Genomic DNA, 18,369 nt, shown 5'->3' on the forward strand with positions numbered 1-18,369 from the left:
TAAAGAAACTGTAGTACATATACACAATGGAATATTATGCAGCCTTCAGGAGAGATGAAATAATGGAATTTTCCTATACATGGATGTACATGAAATATATTGTGCTGAGTGAAATAAGTCAGAGGGAGAGAGAAACAGAATAGTATCACTCATCTATATGTTTTAAGAAAAATAAAAGTCATTATTATAATAATTCTCAGAGACAATAGAGATGAGGCTGGAAGGTTCAGCTCATGATATGAAGCTCACCACAAAGAGTGGTCAGTGAAGTTAGAAAAATAACTACACTGACAACTATCATAATAATGTGAATGAATGAGGAAAGTAGAAAGCCTATCTCAAATACAGGCGGGGGGGGGGGAGTGGGAAATTTAGAGCATTGTTGATGGGAATGTTGCATGGTGAAGGTGGGTGTTCTTTATATGACTGAAACCTAACTACAATCATGTTTATAATCAAGGTGTTTAAATAAAGATATATAAAAAAGGATATCCAGTGTTTCCACTCTTATTCAACATAGTACTAGAGGTCCTAACAATAGCAATCAGACAAGAGAGGGAGATCAAAGGAATCCGAATTGGAAAAGAGGAAGTCAAACTATCTCTATTTTCAGGTGACATGATAATATATATCGAAGACCCTAAAGAGTCCACCAAAAAGCCCCTAGAAACAATAAACCAATACAGCAAAGTGGCTGGCTACAAAGTCAATACACAAAGGACAGTTGCATTCATTTATCAGGGGTCCTCAAACTTTTTAAACAGGGGGCCAGTTCACTGTCCCTCAGACCATTGGAGGGTCTGACTATAGTAAAAACAAAACTTATGAACGAATTCTTATGCACACTGCATATATCTTATTTTGCAGTGAAGAAACAAAACAGATACAAATACAATATGTGGCCCGCGGGCCATAGTTTGAGGACCACTGCTATAAATGACTCAGAAGAGAAAGATATCAAAAAGTCTATCCCATTTAAAATAATGTTCAAAACTAAAGTACCTAGGGGCTGGAGCAGTGGTGCTAGAAGTAAGGTGTCTGCCTAGGACAGACCGTGGTTCGATCCCTGGCATCCCATATGCACCCCCCCCCAAGCCAGGAGTGATTTCTGAGCACATAGCCAGGAGTAACCCCTGAGCATTAATGCATGTGGCCCCAAAACAAAGCAAAACAAAAACAAACAAACAAAACCAAAAGTGCCTAGGAATCAACCTAAGGAGAGATGAGTGACCTACGAGAACTTCAAAGCACTTATGAATGAAATTGAAGAAGAACTAATGAAATGGAACAACATTCCATGCTCATGGATTGGAAGAATCAATATGATGAAAATGACCATCTTATCAAAACTATATAGAATCAATGCAATCCCTATTCAAATTCAAATAACATTATTCATGGACTTAGAATAATTAATCATAAAGTTTGTGTGGAACCATAGAAGACCTAGGATATCCAAATCCATATTTAAAAACAAGAAACTGGAAGGCTCCCATTACCTAACTTGAAGCTCTACTACAAAGCCATAGCAATCAAAACAGCATGGTATTGGAACAAAGACAGACCTTAAGACCACTGGATCAGAATAGAATATCCAGTAACAAACCTCCAAGTATATGGTCATTAATCTTTGACAAAAGAGCCAAGAATTTAAAATGGAATACAGACAGTCTCTTCAACAAATGGTTTTGGAATAATTAGATAACCATGTGTAAGAAATCAAAGATCAACCCGTATTTCACACCTTACAAAAAGTCAATTTAAAATAAATTAAAGACCCTGAGATTAGACTTGAATCCATAAAGTTCAGTGAGAAAAACATAGGCAGAACACTCCAAGACTTAGACCTCAAAGAAGTCTTCAATGATAGGATGGCAATGACAAGGTCTATAGCATCAAATCTGAATAAGTGGGACTACATTAAACTAAAAAGTATGTATGGCAAAAGAAACATGGGCTGGGGGTGGTGAGGTGGCGCTAGAGGTAAGGTGTCTGCCTTGTAAGTGCTAGCCAAGGAAGGACTGTAGTTCAATCCCCCAGCGTCCCATATGGTCCCCCCAAGCTAGGGGCAATTTCTGAGCACTTAGCCAGGAGTAACCCCTGAGCATCAAATGGGTGTGGCCCGAAAAACCAAAACAAAACAAAACAAAACAAAAAAACCCCCCAAAAAACAGAAAAACCCCAACAACATAGAAATTACATTTGCTTAGGATTTGTTTGACTTTAACTGAAAAAAAAAAAAAACTTCAACAAAAGATATAAACCAATAGTCTAAATATCTGAATTGAGGAATATTTTTTGAGTTGTCTATTAAGAACAAATCCCTCACTAGTTGCTGGTTGAAAAAACTCCATTTATTCTCTATCAATGTCATTTTGTAGAAATTAGAAATACAAATGTTTTAAATAAAGGGTAGATAAATCTTGAACCTCAGATTACTTTTTTGTGTTAGAAATATCAATGCCTGGGGCCGGAGAGATAGCATGGATGTAGGGCATTTGCCATGCATACAAAAGGACGGTGGTTCGAATCTTGGCATCCTCTATGGTCCCCTGAGCCTACCCGGAGCAATTTCTGAGCCTAGAGCCAAGAGTAACCCCTGAGTGCTGCCGGGTGTGGACCCCCCCAAAAAAGAAAAACCTGGAAATATTAATGCCTAATCCCAATCCAAATTTCTCCTTCCTTTAGTAACAAAATCTAAAGTTTTATATCCTTTTCATCTTTTGAATTTAATTTTTATTGTTCTAAAAGACAGACTATTCAATCGTTAGAGATTTAGGGTTTAGATCTGTACAAGACATAAAAACTTTAGAATGATTTCATTAATCTTTTTCTCCCCACTGTCAAGTACCTAGAAGGCTTTATTTAGCTCAGACAACATTCTTCAGAACAACCATTAATCTTATTTTTTCCAAACTATTTTCTCGCTTTCTCAGCATTGTCTAAGCAAAAAAATTCAAGTCCAAAAGATGCAAATATCTTGTACTTGGTACTAGCACGTTCCTAATTCACTAGCACGTGAATTCAACTTTTTTCCTTGCTAAGAAGCTATATTTTTTTGTATAGGTGAAAGTGGTATTAACACCTCTTAATAAAGACTGAATTAGGCTATGAATAATCCTGGAGATCACAGTCTAAACCTCTCTCATTTTATATACCTAACTAAGGCCTCACCTACAAATCCCTTTTGAATATATTCAAGTCATAAAGCAGGGTAAAAAAAAATCATTGCAAGGTTCAGTTAACCTCTAGATTGGCATGGGGCTCAAACAGGAGATGGTATATATACACTAATTGCCCTCTATAATTTCCATCTGAATTTGGAAATAAAATAACTTATTAACATTTAGAATTTAAGACTATATTATATTAACCTTTCATGTCAAGTAATCAGTGAATTATGTAACAATTAGATAAAGTACTTATTAATTGAAAACTACAGATTCCCCTGGAATAAAGGTACAAGTATAATAATTAAAAATGTTATGCCATACTAATAGGTTAATATTATTTCTTAAATATGTTGATAACCTAGAATTTTTTAGTAGATATAAAACAGTATTATTTTGCTTCTTAGCACAGAGTACATTATTTCCCCATTTCCAGTTAACCTTGAGATTCTTACAGAGTCAAGTCTCAGTAAGTAGAAATAGAAGTTGAAAGAGGTAAACACATCTATTGAATTCATAATAGTAAGTTTAGTTTTTCCTTGCTGCTGCAAGATGGATAGTTTATTGGACCCTAAGAAACTCTTTTAGTTTTGTTTTCGGGCTACACCCAGCAATGCTTGGGGTGTTACTCTAGGATCTGTGCTCAGGATTCCTGCAGTGCTTGGGGAGAGAAGCCTGAGATTGAACCCTGGTTGACTGTGTACAAGGCAAGAGTCTTACCTGCTGAATTATCTCTCCTGCCCCACATCAGAAACTCTTTAAAAACAAATTCTGGGGGCCAGCAGATGCAGTACAGCACTTAGGGAATATGCCTAGATGTGCCTGACACTGATTTGTTTATGGGTCCCAGAGAGTTCCTCCAATGATGTGGACCTCCAGGGTGGCCCAGGCAACACTGTATCCTTAGGCAATCAGCTTGTGGCCTGTTGTCCTAAAATCACTAGTGGGACTTTCAGGCCCCTTGAGTAAAGCTTAGGAGGCCTCTCCCTCCAGCTTCTCCCAAACCCATAATTCTGTTCATAACTCATCCTCCAACAGCCAGGATGGGAGAGATCCCTGGCTTCCTCCTGGGATACTGGCCACCGACAATTCCTGCAAAAACCCTAACCAATTAGTACATTATCATGCAGTAAAAGGGGAAAAAAGTAATAAAACAATGTCAACCAACCAACTAACAAAATGCCCCAAGAGATCTACGTTGCAGGGTGAGAATGTACAAAATTCAGGACACTACAGCACTTATAATAGGTTCCATCAAGAATTTTTGAGCAAAAGGAAACATCTGTTCTGCTATTTGGCCAAATTTCGCAACTTTCAATCAATTTCTAAAAAACAATTTTATTGCCAGTCTAACCAAAAATTTTTACTTTGGACATTTACAAACAATAATGTAAGGAGAAATGCCCGAGAGAAGTTTGTTTCTTCTCTAGGCTATAGTCATGAACATTTTGTCAACTGAATAGTTTTTTTGTTAGAAAGAATATTTTGATGTGGTTTAACTTGTCTGCATTTTGCAGTTCAAAGATCACAAGGAAGCTTGAAAAAGATAATGTTGGAAATATTTCTGCTCTATCAATTCAATGAAAGGAGGAAATCAGATTCTTGTCCTGACTGACTACTTCTTTCCCATAAGACTTCTTATCTGGACTTCTGAAGGTAGAATAACAGAATTTGAGCTAGAAGAAATTATCAAAATAAAAATTTGATACTACCTATAACCATACATACCATAGCTATAATTATAGTAGACCCACTGTCCACTCTTGGGCTTTGGAAGTGACACCGGTGTTTCTTCGGCAGGAAGATTGTAGAACCTGCACTCAACAAACAATCGCTGAATAGTGTCATCCACAGTTACTCGAGAATCAGTAAGGCTTAGAGCTATGATCTCAATTCGAACTTTTTCGGACAGCTGCTTCAAGAGCAAAAAAAAAAAAAAAAGTATATATTAGTAACAAAATTAAAAAAATTTTTTCCACTATCAATTGAATCTGAAACATGAAATCCAATGGGTTCTGGGAACACACTGAACACTACACAGTTACAGATGAAAGTTTATTATTCACAACAGAGAGGGAAAGAGGTAGAGAAAGAGATTTAAGTGCCCCGGGGTTTAGAGTTAACAGTGTCATGGCAATAGTATCCTGATTTACATCTGAGGATACATTTAGTCTATCAGGAGTAAAGATTATGAAATCCTGGTTGATGATTGCTTTTAAAATGACATTTATCTCGGCCCGGCCCCGGCAGCGAGGGGGTCCCACTTGGCTCGTCCTTCCCGAGCCCAGCCCGCCCCGGCGGAGTCCGGCCCGCACATGGCAGACGATCTTGGAGAAGAGTGGTGGAAAGGCCAGACAGCTGGAGCCACCGGCAGCCCAGAAAATGACTTGTGAGGAGGGACTTCAGAGCATAAAAACCGGCTAAGCTTTGCAAGAGCTGGCTCCCTGTGTGTGACACCAGGCGGGGAAAATCCGCGAAAGTACACCGGCCCAGTGGGGCTCAACTGTGAAAGACTGTGAGTGTGACCTGTCTATGTCTGTCTACTGTCCTCTTGCGTGAAACTCTTGCGAGTGGGGCAAAAAGAGCCTCCAGAAACCTCGCTCGCCCAGACGCCATTTTCAGGGAGGGACTTCAGAGCATAAAAACCGGCTAAGCTTTGCAAGAGCTGGCTCCCTGTGTGTGACACCAGGCGGGGAAAATCCGCGAAAGTACACCGGCCCAGTGGGGCTCAACTGTGAAAGACTGTGAGTGTGACCCGTCTATGTCTGTCTACTGTCCTCTTGCGTGAAACTCTTGCGAGTGGGGCAAAAAGAGGCTCAGAGGAACACGGCCGCTCCGCTTCGCTACGCAGCCGTGCACTCTTTCTAAGGAAAGAACTCCATTGCAACAAGAAGGAAAAATCACACTAAGAACGGCGCTATATCACAGAAGCAAACATTTCTCTCTGGACTGTCTTCTCTGTTGCATGCTCGGGCCTAAGATTTGACCCAGTGTGAGGCTTCATCCACGGAGGACTCCCCTCCCTTAGAGGCAAGTCAGCCCATCCAGAAAGGGAGGAGCCAGAGGAGTGTGCTGCCTACATCATATAGACAATGAATACCACCACAACACGTAGAAAAACCCACAATACAAGTGTGACAATGGGGAAACAACGCAGGCCAGCATCAGACATAGAGAATGAAGATGACAATTCTGAGGACCAGATAATGACTGAACAACTAATCAACCTCTCAGATAAGGACTTTAGACTAGCAATATGGAAGGTGCTCAACAGACTCCAAGAAACCGTGGATCGAGTTGAACAGAACACTAATAAGAACCAAGAAAATATGAAGGCAGAAATGACAAAACTCCAAACTGAAATAACATGTCAACTAACAGGACTGAAAAAGTCAGTAAACGAGTGAATGACAAAATGGATAAGTTCTGGGACAGGGTATCAGAAGCTGAGAATAGACTTGGTGCTGTGGAAGATGAGATATATAACAATTCCATACAGCAGGAGAGATTGGACAAAAAACTTAAAGCAAATGAGCAGACAGTGGAAAAATTAGTCAAAGAATGGGAACAGACGAAAATAGAAGTCTATGATAAGATCAACAGAAACAACTTAAGAATCATTGGAGTCCCAGAGACCCAGGAAGAAAATTTCCAGGAAGAATCAATGGTCAAGAACATCATTAAAGAGAAACTTTCAGAGCTAAAGAATATATGTGATCAAATCCTGCATGCCCGAAGAGTATCAACCAAAAGAGACCCCAGAAAAACCACCCCAAGACACATCCTAGTCACAATGACAAATCCCACAGATAGAGACAGAATTCTGAAAACAGCAAGATCAAAAGGGGAAATCATGTTCAAGCAAGCTTCCCTGAGATTTACAGCAGACCTGTCACCAGAAACACTCAATGCCAGAAAGCAGTGGTGGGATATTGTGACAAGACTGAATGAAATGAATGCTTCACCCAGAATACTATACCCAGCAAAACTCACTTTCCGGTTTGATGGAAGAATACATGGTTTCACAGACAAAAAACAGCTCAGAAACTTCACAGACACAAAACCAGTCTTAAGAGAAAAACTGAAAGACCTAATCTAAGACAAGACTACCCAAAAGACACACCAAATTTTGAAATAAAGATGGCGTTAAATCCCAGGACAATTCTTTCTCTCAACGTCAATGGACTAAATGCACCAGTTAAGAGACACAGAGTGGCTAAATGGATCAAAAAACTCAATCCAACCTTCTGCTGCCTACAAGAAACGCACCTGAATAGTCAGAACAAACATAGACTCAAAATAAAAGGCTGGAGAAAAGTTATCCAAGCAAACAACACCCATAAAAAAGCTGGAGTGGCCATACTAATATCAGATAATGCAAACTTTATACTCAGGAAGGTTGTAAGGGACAAAGACGGACATTTTATATTAATCAAGGGGTACGTAGAGCAGGAAGAATTCACTCTCCTAAACATATATGCACTGAATGAGGGGCCAGCAAAATATTTAATACAACTGTTGACAAATCTGAAAAATATCAACAACAACACAATAATTGTGGGGGACCTTAACACGGCTTTGTCAACACTGAACAGGTCAACCAGACTGAAACCCAACAAGAATATACTAGACCTGAGGAGAGAAATGGAAGAAAGAGGCCTAGTGGATATATATAGGACACTCCATCCCCAGAAACCTGGATACACATTCTTCTCCAATGTACATGGGACATTCTCCAGGATAGACTACATGCTGGCACATAAAACATACCTCCATAAGATCAAGAGGATAGAAATTTTGCAGACTACCTTCGCTGACCACAAGGCTCTGAAATTATTTGTGAACTCCAAAGGGACTCAGAAGAAACACTTTAACACCTGAAAGTTAAACAGCCTCATGCTCAATAACCAGTGGGTCCGAGATGAAATCAAGGAGGAAATAAAAAGATTCCTGGAAACAAATGACAATAAAGACACAAACTCTCAGAACTTATGGGACACAGCAAAAGCAGTACTGAGAGGAAAATTTATAGCTTTGCAAGCACACATCAGGAAGGAAGAAGGAGCTTACCTGAGTAGCTTAATGACACAGCTAATAGAACTAGAAAATGCTCAACAAAAGGACCCAAGAATAGGAAGACAGAAGGAAATAACAAAGCTGAGAGCAGAAATCAACGAAGTGGAAACTCAAAAAACAATCCGAAAGATCAACGAAAGCAGAAGTTGGTTCTTTGAAAAAATAAACAAGATTGATAGACCACTGGCAAACCTAACAAAGAAAGAGAGAGAGAGAAACTTGATAACTCATATCAGGAATGAAAAAGGAGAGATCACTACTGATATGACAGAGATTCAAAGGGTAATCAGAAACTACTTTGAAAAATTCTACGCCACTAAAAATGAGAACCTGGAAGAAATGGATAAATTCTTGGACTCTTATAAACTTCCACGGTTGAAGGAAGAGGATGTAGCATATCTAAACACCCCCATCACCATTGATGAAATTAAAACAGTAATCAAATGTCTGCCAAAAAACAAAAGCCCAGGTCCAGATGGATTCACTAATGAATTCTATCAAACTTTCCAAGAGGAACTACTGCCAATCTTGGCAAGACTCTTTCATGAAATTGAACAAACAGAAACACTTCCAAATAGCTTTTATGAAGCCAACATCACCTTGATACCTAAACCAGACAGAGACGCTACCAAAAAAGAAAATTACAGACCAATATCACTGATGAATGCAGATGCAAAGATCCTCAACAAAATCCTGGCAAATAGGATTCAATGCCTCGTTAAGAAGATCATCCACTACGATCAAGTAGGTTTCATCCCAGGAATGCAAGGCTGGTTTAACATCCGTAAATCTATCAACATAATACACAACATCAATAACAAGAAAAATAAAAACCACATGATCATATCAATAGATGCAGAGAAAGCATTTGATAAGGTCCAACACCCATTCTTGATCAAAACTCTCAGCAAGATGGGAATGGAGGGAACCTTTCTCAATATAGTGAAGGCCATCTACCACAAGCCAGTGGCAAATATTATCCTCAATGGAGAAAAACTGAAAGCCTTCCCTCTAAATTCTGGCACAAGACAAGGCTGTCCTCTCTCACCACTCCTATTCAACATAGCACTGGAAGTACTTGCTATAGCGATTAGGCAAGAAAAGGATATCAAGGGAATCGAGATAGGAAAGGAAGAAGTCAAGCTCTCACTGTTTGCAGATGACATGATACTCTACTTAGAAAACCCTAAAGACTCTATCAAAAAGCTTCTAGAAACAATTGACTCATATAGCAAGGTGGCAGGCTACAAAATTAACACACAAAAATCAATGGCCTTTCTATATACCAATAGTAATAAGGATGAAATGGACATTAAGAAAACAACCCCATTCACAATAGTGCCACACAAACTCAAGTATCTTGGAATCAACTTGACTAAATATGTGAAGGACCTATACAAAGAAAACTATAAAACTCTGCTCCAAGAAATAAGAGAGGACACACAGAAATGGAAACGCATACCCTGCTCATGGATTGGCAGGATTAACATCATCAAAATGTCAATACTCCCCAAGGCATTATACAGATTTAATGCCATCCCTCTAAAGATACCCATGACATTCTTCAAAGAAGTGGATCAGACACTTTTGAAATTCATTTGGAACAATAAACACCCTCGAATAGCTAAAGCAATCATTGGGAAAAAGAATATGGGAGGAATTACTTTCCCCAACTTTAAACTGTACTACAAAGCAACAGTTATCAAAACAGCATGGTATTGGAATAAGGATAGGTCCTCAGATCAGTGGAATAGGCTTGAATACTCAGAAAATGTTCCCCAGAGATACAACCACCTAATTTTTGATAAAGGAGCAGGAAATCCTAAATGGAGCAGGGAAAGCCTCTTCAACAAGTGGTGTTGGCACAATTGGATAGCCACTTGCAAAAAATTAAACTTAGACCCCCAGCTAACATCATGTACAAAGGTAAAATCCAAATGGATTAAAGACCTCGATATCAGCCCCAAAACCATAAGATATATAGAACAGCACATAGGCAAAACACTCCAGGACATTACAGGCATCTTCAAGGAGGAAACTGCACTCTCCAAGCAAGTGAAAGCAGAGATTAACAGATGGGAATATATTAAGCTGAGAAGCTTCTGCACCTCAAAGGAAATAGTGCCCAGGATACAAGAGCCACCCACTGAGTGGGAGAAACTATTCACCCAATACCCATCAGATAAGGGGCTAATCTCCAAAATATACAAGGCACTGACAGAACTTTACAAGAAAAAAACATCTAACCCCATCAAAAAATGGGGAGAAGAAATGAACAGACACTTTGACAAAGAAGAAATACACATGGCCAAAAGACACATGAAAAAATGTTCCACATCACTAATCATCAGGGAGATGCAAATCAAAACAACGATGAGATACCACCTCACACCCCAGAGAATGGCACACATCACAAAGAATGAGAATAAACAGTGTTGGCGGGGATGTGGAGAGAAAGGAACTCTTATCCACTGCTGGTGGGAATGCTGTCTAGTTCAACCTTTATGGAAAGCGATATGGAGATTCCTCCAAAAACTGGAAATCGAGCTCCCATACGATCCAGCTATACCACTCCTAGGAATATACCCTAGGAACACAAAAATACAATACAAAAACCCCTTCCTTACACCTATATTCATTGCAGCTCTATTTACCATAGCAAGACTCTGGAAACAACCAAGATGCCCTTCAACAGACGAATGGCTAAAGAAACTGTGGTACATATACACAATGGAATATTATGCAGCTGTCAGGAGAGATGAAGTCATGAAATTTTCCTATACATGGATGTACATGGAATCTATTATGCTGAGTGAAATAAGTCAGAGAGAGAGAGAAAAACGCAGAATGGTCTCACTCATCTATGGGTTTTAAGAAAAATGAAAGACACCCTTGTAATAATAATTTTCAGACACAAAAGAGAACTTCCAGCTCTTCTCAGGAAGCTCACCACAAAGAGTGATGAGTTTAGTTAGAGAAATAACTACATTTTGAACTGTCCTAATATTGAGAATGTATGAGGGAAATGTAGAGCCTGTTTAGGGTACAGGCGGGGGTTGGCGGGGGAGGAGGGAGATTTGGGACTTGGGTGATGGGAATGTTGCACTGGTGATGGGTGGTGTTCCTTTTATGACTGAAACCCAAACACAATCATGTATGTAATCAAGGTGTTTAAATAAAAAAAAATTAAAAAAAAAAAAAGAAAGGAAATAAGAATCATGGTTGCAAAGAAATGTTCCTCTGCTCAGAAAATAGCAAGAAGAGTCTGTTCTCACTTCAGTCTTTCTATTCCTGAGCTTCATTTTGACCCACGGGAATTTCCTGGCACTGAGCTATGGAAGTCAAATAAACTTCCACCCTGGAAGCAGAACATGAAAAATAATTGGCCTTCTACCTTCCAGGTCTAGTAAATATCTGGACATCTGGGTTTTCACCTACACACACACTGACTTGGGATGATTAGTATTCCTGTATATTTATCCATAAATTCTGCTTTCCCTGTTTTTATGCATGAACTATTAATGATCATCATTGAGTCTTAATCACTTTGCTCCCAATTTCACCCACCAATAATAGAACTTTGCTCCAACAAAGCTGACCTCACTTACCTGCATCATCACCACATAGTTTATTATTATGATTTTCCTATGTAAAAAATAAAATCTTAATTGTTTTAAGATTAAAAAAAAATTAGGTCTCATCAAGGTAATTCCTCAGTTAAATGACTGCTTTTCTAATTTTTAAATTTTAATTTCCTTTATTAATTCCTTTTTTAAAATAAAATTCAGATTATGCTACTGTAATATAACTTTAAATAATGATTGGTAAATGCTAAAAATAAAATCTGCTTATATGGCCAACTTTTAGGAGTTAATTGTTAAACATATATCAGTGTACAAAATCACTAGTTATTACTAATATAAAAGCATATAATAAAATTAATAAAATTGAAAAACATAAGTATCCTATTGTAAAAATATCACTATAAAGAACAATTTCTATTGCTGTCAAACCCCCTCAATATTTGATGAAGTAATTTTACTCCTTTCTTTTAAAAGACATTTTCTTTTATTAGGTATTCTAAGGCACTTTAACTAAAAACCCAAATCTGAATATTTCAATAAGGTTATTTTATTATTCAGTAGATTCATGGAAATTTTACTAGGATGACAGAGAAAATTCCACACCATTCTGTCTCCACTAATACAGGTACAAGGCTGCAGCTGGCAATATTACTAGGATTAGCATAGTATGATGAAATATTTAAAGGAAATTTTTTTTCTAAAACCTAATAAATCAAATGACTGCCAAATGTCATTAAAGTGATGGTCTTTGGCTTGAATATGCTTTTCATATTCAAATTTGAAAAGAAAGAGATGAAAGCCTGGAAAGGTTACTCGGTTTCAACTAATAACCTCAAGCCCTCTCTATTCACGTGCATAAAAAATGAAGTTGGCGCTATTGTCTAATCTTACTTCAGAAAAGCCCTTCTCTGCTTGCTGAAGACTAATGTGGTAAAGAAAAAATTATAAATGATATTTTTCCTCTTAAGATATATTGTGGTAGCCAAAATAGAGCACACACACACTTTAGCTCTGAGTCAAACACAGCACAATGCATAATGATGTCTTTAAGATAACTTGAAATTGAACAAACTTAGAACTGTGTACCAATAACATCTTCTTTTGTGAAGACAGTTTTGCTTCTTCACAAAACGACTTAAGAAAATTAGTTGAGAAATGTGAGGGAGGTACAAATGGTTCACTATATCATGGAAATCATAACTGTTTTTCCTAGAAACTAGTGAAAAGACAAATTAACTTTTAAGTAGCAAAGAAATAAACTTAATTAAATGGACATTTTATTTATAATATGCAAACTTCATGATCCTGCATAAAAACATGCTTTACTGTAAAAACAAATTTAGACTGTCAAATAAGACTATAGAGAAAAATACGATTCTAAATTAAAGTATTTACCCGGATCATAGCAACAAAATAACACAAGCCCAAACCAAATAAACCAAAAGAAAAAAATCATAATTCTGCAAAAGGATTAAAGGGGCATTAAATTCTTTTTATGAAATTTATCTTTTAAAGTCCATTTTTTCTTAATATTTCTCCCTCTGGACTCATTACCTCCATGTGCTTTTAAATTCACAGAATTCTTTCTCTCTCTCTCTCTCTCTCTCTCTTTTTTTGGGGGGGGTCACACCTAGTAACACTCAGGGGTTATTCCTAGCTATGTGCTCAGTAATCATTCCTGGCTTGGGGGACCATAATGGATGTTCGAGGATCGTACCACGGTTCATCCTAGGTCAGCGCGTGCAAGGCAGACTCCCTAATGCTGCGCCACCACTCTGGCATCCAGAATTCTCTTTTTAATTACTGACAAAATTTATATTTTTTTTGTCTATTTGATGCTATAAAAATCAACTTCAGTTTGTTTTGTCGGGTTTTTTTTTGTTTGTTTGTTTTTGTTTTTTTTTGGGTCACACCTGGCGACGCTCAGGGGTTACTCCTGGCTCTGTGCTCAGAAGTCACTCCTGGCAGGCTCGGGGGACCAGATGGGATGCCACGATTCAAACCAGGGTCTGTCCTGTGTTGACTGAGTGCAAGGCAAATGCCCTACCACTGTGCTATCACGCCGGGGCCTCAACTTAACTTTTTAAAAAATATTGTTAAATTTCAAAATGACATAATATCTAGAGAAGCATACCTTGAAAAATTTTTACAACCATGACTTTTGGCTAGTAGAGCTGCCAACTCATTTTTTAACATTGGAATAATTTTGGCTATGTTCATGCCCTGTAATCAAAATTTCAACTAGGATTTTTGAAGATTAAGAAGCAATTGTGAGGCCGGAAAAATAGCATGGAGGTAAGGCGTTTGTCTTTCATGCAGAAGGACGGTGGTTCAAATCCCGGCATCCCATATGGTCCCCTGGGCCTGGTCGGGGGAGATTTCTTTTTTTTTTTTTTCGGGCCACACCCGTTTGATGCTCAGGGGTTACTCCTGGCTAAGCGCTCAGAAATTGCCCCTGGCTTGGGGGGACCATATGGGACGCTGGGGGATTGAACCATGGTCCTGATACTTGGCTAGCGCTTGCAAGGCACCTTACCTCTAGCGCCACCTCGCCGGCCCCATGGGGGAGATTTCTGAGCATAGAACCAGGAGTAACCCCTGAGCGCTGCCGGGTGTGACCAAAAAAAAAAAAAAAGCAACTGTGTAACTGACAATCAGACTTTATGTTAAATATAAGTTATTACCTCCCCTCTACTTAATGTCATTTGTCCTCTGATACTTCCTATCTCAAGTGATGGCATCACCATCTAGCTGGTTATCTATAAACAGGAGACCCTAAAGAAATTCTTGCCATCTCCATTTTAACACCCATCATATCCTATTAGATTTAATTTTATTTTTTAAGTATATCACCAGTCCATTGAATTATTGAAAGTTTATTACATTTTGACATTGTGTCAGCTAATAGGTTTCTTATTTTCATTTCTAGATGAACTTCTTTAGGTTATCAGCTCATCAGAGGGAAGAAATGAGATAACACAATGGTTTCCTAGTACTTGAATAAGGAGGATAAAAATAGAAGGAACCAGGGCTGTAGGGAGAGGGGAGACAGGACACTTATTAACTCAGTGACACAGGAATAATCTCGCTTACTGTATCTCTGATGTAGTAAAGAATATAGAATCAAAAATGAATGGATTGACCCTCATTAATAGAGTAGGGCCCCTAATCACTAAACTATATCCACAACTATTTCTCTTAGGGCAGAAGTAAAAAACCAGCTTAGTTACCTTTCTGCTTGGAAACCTTTCTTTCACCTTGAACGGTAGCTATCTCTCAGATCTGTGGTGAGCTATTGCTTAGCTTCTACATCTGAAATCTTCATCTCCATTGCACACAATTCCACTTACTGAAACCATGGATGTTCACATATATGCCTGTCTCCTCTAAGCAACTAGGCTTACTAGTCACCATGTGCTCTTTAGCATTCTCCGTAGGACCTGACATATAATAGGCTTTCAGTAAGTACTTCATGATAGAAAGTCAATGGAGGCCAGATGTTTTCTATCTATTCAGCTTATCTTTTATATATTGCCAGAAATAAATAGAACTATAGTTATTAGTGTTCTCCTCTTTAAAACAAATACTTATTGTATACTTTTTTTTTTGGTGATGAAGACCTGATAAAGATTTAAAAAATCTTGTTCTGATCTTAAGTGAACAAGTATTTCAAAGATGGGCAGGGCAATAGTGCAAAATCTAGTTCTCGGGTATTATTATTCTATATTTACATTATTTTTTTTTACAATAAAATGAGGGGGGAAGCACAATTAGGAAAACTGAAAAGGGCAGCAATATAGTGACTTGAGCAAAGTCTTTGCAGACAGCTGCATAATAATATCTGTTCAGAATAATACTGCTATCTTAATAACACTGGTTATATCTCTGCAGGGCACTGCTTACCTTTTTCAGATAATAGTAAGCAAGAGAGTACTGCTGTACTGTGTTCTTGGGTTTTTTTTATATATAAATCAGTAGCTATGATGCTATTTCTCAGTATTTGGCTTTGTTATATTCACAAATTTCCCTATTTGCTTCCCTCATTAGAAATATGCTAACATCAGCATATAAAAAGGACATTCATCCCACAAATGAGTATGATTATTCTATGTCTATACCTCTCCCTCTGACTCTGCACTGGTTAAGGGACTGGTGTTGGAACATTGTATGACTGAGACTCAATTATGAGCAACTTTGCAACTGTGTATCTCACTGTGATCCAATAAAATATTTACTAATTAAAAACAGGGTATGAAATGTAAAGATACTGTAAGTTAGATGCATTCAACTGACTTTTAGCTGTATAGATGGATATTACACATTAGGTGACTGAATGATCTAGAAATGTGATGACAGCTTATATTAGTCAAGAGAGAAAAATGCTATAGTTCTCATGATTTTGGTTCAATTCCACCATTGCTGCCTGACCAATCCTAATTCACATTTAGACCACATTTTCCCATAGTATTATTTACATGAGCCTATTATTGGCGTGCTTCAATTTTTTTTTTTTTTACCTCCAGAGATCATGCTGAATTCTTCCTTTGTTTCAATAATCAGGGCAGCCACATGGAGTTGTAGTGCTAGACTTATAAAAACTAATTCATCCTGACAAGCTTTAAACACAGAGTTGCTTAACTGGACTAGTTTATAATACAGATTTTGCAACTTGCTTCAATCAGTTAGATTTAAATCTAGCTATGAAAAATTACATCTGAGTTTTATTTCATTCAGGATTTATACCGTGAACACATATTTGACCTTTAAAATAATACAATATTTCAAACATGAGAAAAGTATAAGAAACAAGTTATCATTTTTAAGTATTCAAACAAATGTTTCAGGTATGCTGTATCTGAGTCAAACCTCTTTTGTCTTCATTATTGAGGAAAATTTTTTTGTTTGTTTTTGTTTTTTGGGCCACACCCGGTGGTGCTCAGGGGTTACTCCTGGCTGTCTGCTCAGAAATAGCTCCTGCCAGGCACGGGGGACCATATGGGACACCAGGATTCGAACCAACCACCTTAGGTCCTGGATCGGCTGCTTGCAAGGCAAATGCCACTGTGCTATCTCTCCGGGCCCGAGGAAATATTTTTTACAATAGTCCTTATATCCCAATCCTTATATTTGTTTCTTCATTCTCAGAGTAACCAATATCCTGAACTTGGTATTATCATTCCCAAGCATGTCTTTTTATTAATATTTCTTATTTTCCATAAATATCATGTTTTGTTTAGATTCTTATCAATAGCATCATCTATTAATAATTTTGTAATTTGTGTTTATTCACAATACGACATTTTAAAAAATAGGGGCCGGAGAAATAACATGGAGGCAGGGTGTTTGCCTTGCATGCAGAAGGATGGTAGTTTGAATGCCGGCATCCCATATGGTCCCCCGAGCCTGCCAGGAGCGATTTCTGAGCATAGAGCCAGGAGTAACCCCTGAGTGCTGCCGAGTGTGACCCAAAAACCAAAAAAAAAATAATAATAATAACATTTAAAAATTTTAGGCACCATGATTTACAACACTATTAGAGTTTCATGCATACAATGTGCCAACACCACATTCTCCACCAGTGTCGGTTTCTCTCCAACACTGTCCCTAGTATCCACCCTCTTCATTTCAATATACTTCCTTCCTTCTGTTTCTCCACACTGGTGAGATTACTTCTGTAGACTAGTTCTCAGGATCTATTGCCTTTGGGAATTTGTTATTGTCTTATTATGTTTCTTAATATTCCACATATGAGAGCAATCACTTTATTCGTCCCTTTCCTGACTTTACTCAGCATGAATGCTCCAATCCTTCCATGTAGTCTTTTCTTTTTTTCTTTTTTTTTCTTTTTTGGTTTTTGGGTCACACACGGCAGTGCTCAGGGGTTATTCCTGGCTCCATGCTCAGAAATCACTCCTGGCAGGCTCGGGGGACCATATGGGATGCTGGAATTCGAACTAATGACCTTCTGCATGAAAGGCAAACCCTTACCTCCATGCTATCTCTCCGGCCCCCCATGTAGTCTTTTCTTATAAATACTACATTTTTACATTATATCAAGTGAAATAAAAAATCTAGTTAATTCAAGGTAAAGGGAGATAGCTCAAAGGACTGGAAGGCATGCCTGGCATACCTAAGGTCCTGAGTTCAATTCCTGGCACTGCATTGCTGACTGAGCAATGAACCATTCAGCCTGGGCACTGGGCTAAGTATCTCCAGGAGAAACCCTTATACCCCCAAGACAATGCTTAAGAAGCTCTTAAAAAAAAACCCTTCAATTGAATAGAGGATGGGGAAATAGTTCAGGGAGTAGGGAGTTTACCTTTCATGCTATAGACCCCAGTTCAATCCTGGCACTCCATATGGTCCCCAAAGCCTGCCAGGAGTAATCCATGAGTAAATCCAGGAGTAAACCCTGAGCACTACTGGGTGTGGCCCACCAAAACAAAACAAATAAGAAATTTCATAATACCCCCCATACATGCCCTCAAGCCTGTTGAATAGAATCTCATTTATATTTCTTACATATACTACTGTTCATT

General features: G+C 38.2%; 1 protein-coding gene across 1 annotated transcript in view; it reads right to left on the reverse strand.

Annotated features, from left to right (window-relative positions):
* RPGRIP1L (RPGRIP1 like) overlaps positions 1-18,369 on the reverse strand; it is a 139,474-nt gene that overhangs the window by 13,996 nt on the left and 107,109 nt on the right. Inside the window, exon 23 of the mRNA XM_049786057.1 lies at positions 4,899-5,082. Coding sequence (XP_049642014.1) covers positions 4,899-5,082 — 184 coding nt within the window. The remainder of the gene's footprint in view (positions 1-4,898; positions 5,083-18,369) is intronic.

This window comes from Suncus etruscus, chromosome 14 (assembly GCF_024139225.1).
Source record: "Suncus etruscus isolate mSunEtr1 chromosome 14, mSunEtr1.pri.cur, whole genome shotgun sequence".
Taxonomy (NCBI): domain Eukaryota; kingdom Metazoa; phylum Chordata; class Mammalia; order Eulipotyphla; family Soricidae; genus Suncus; species Suncus etruscus.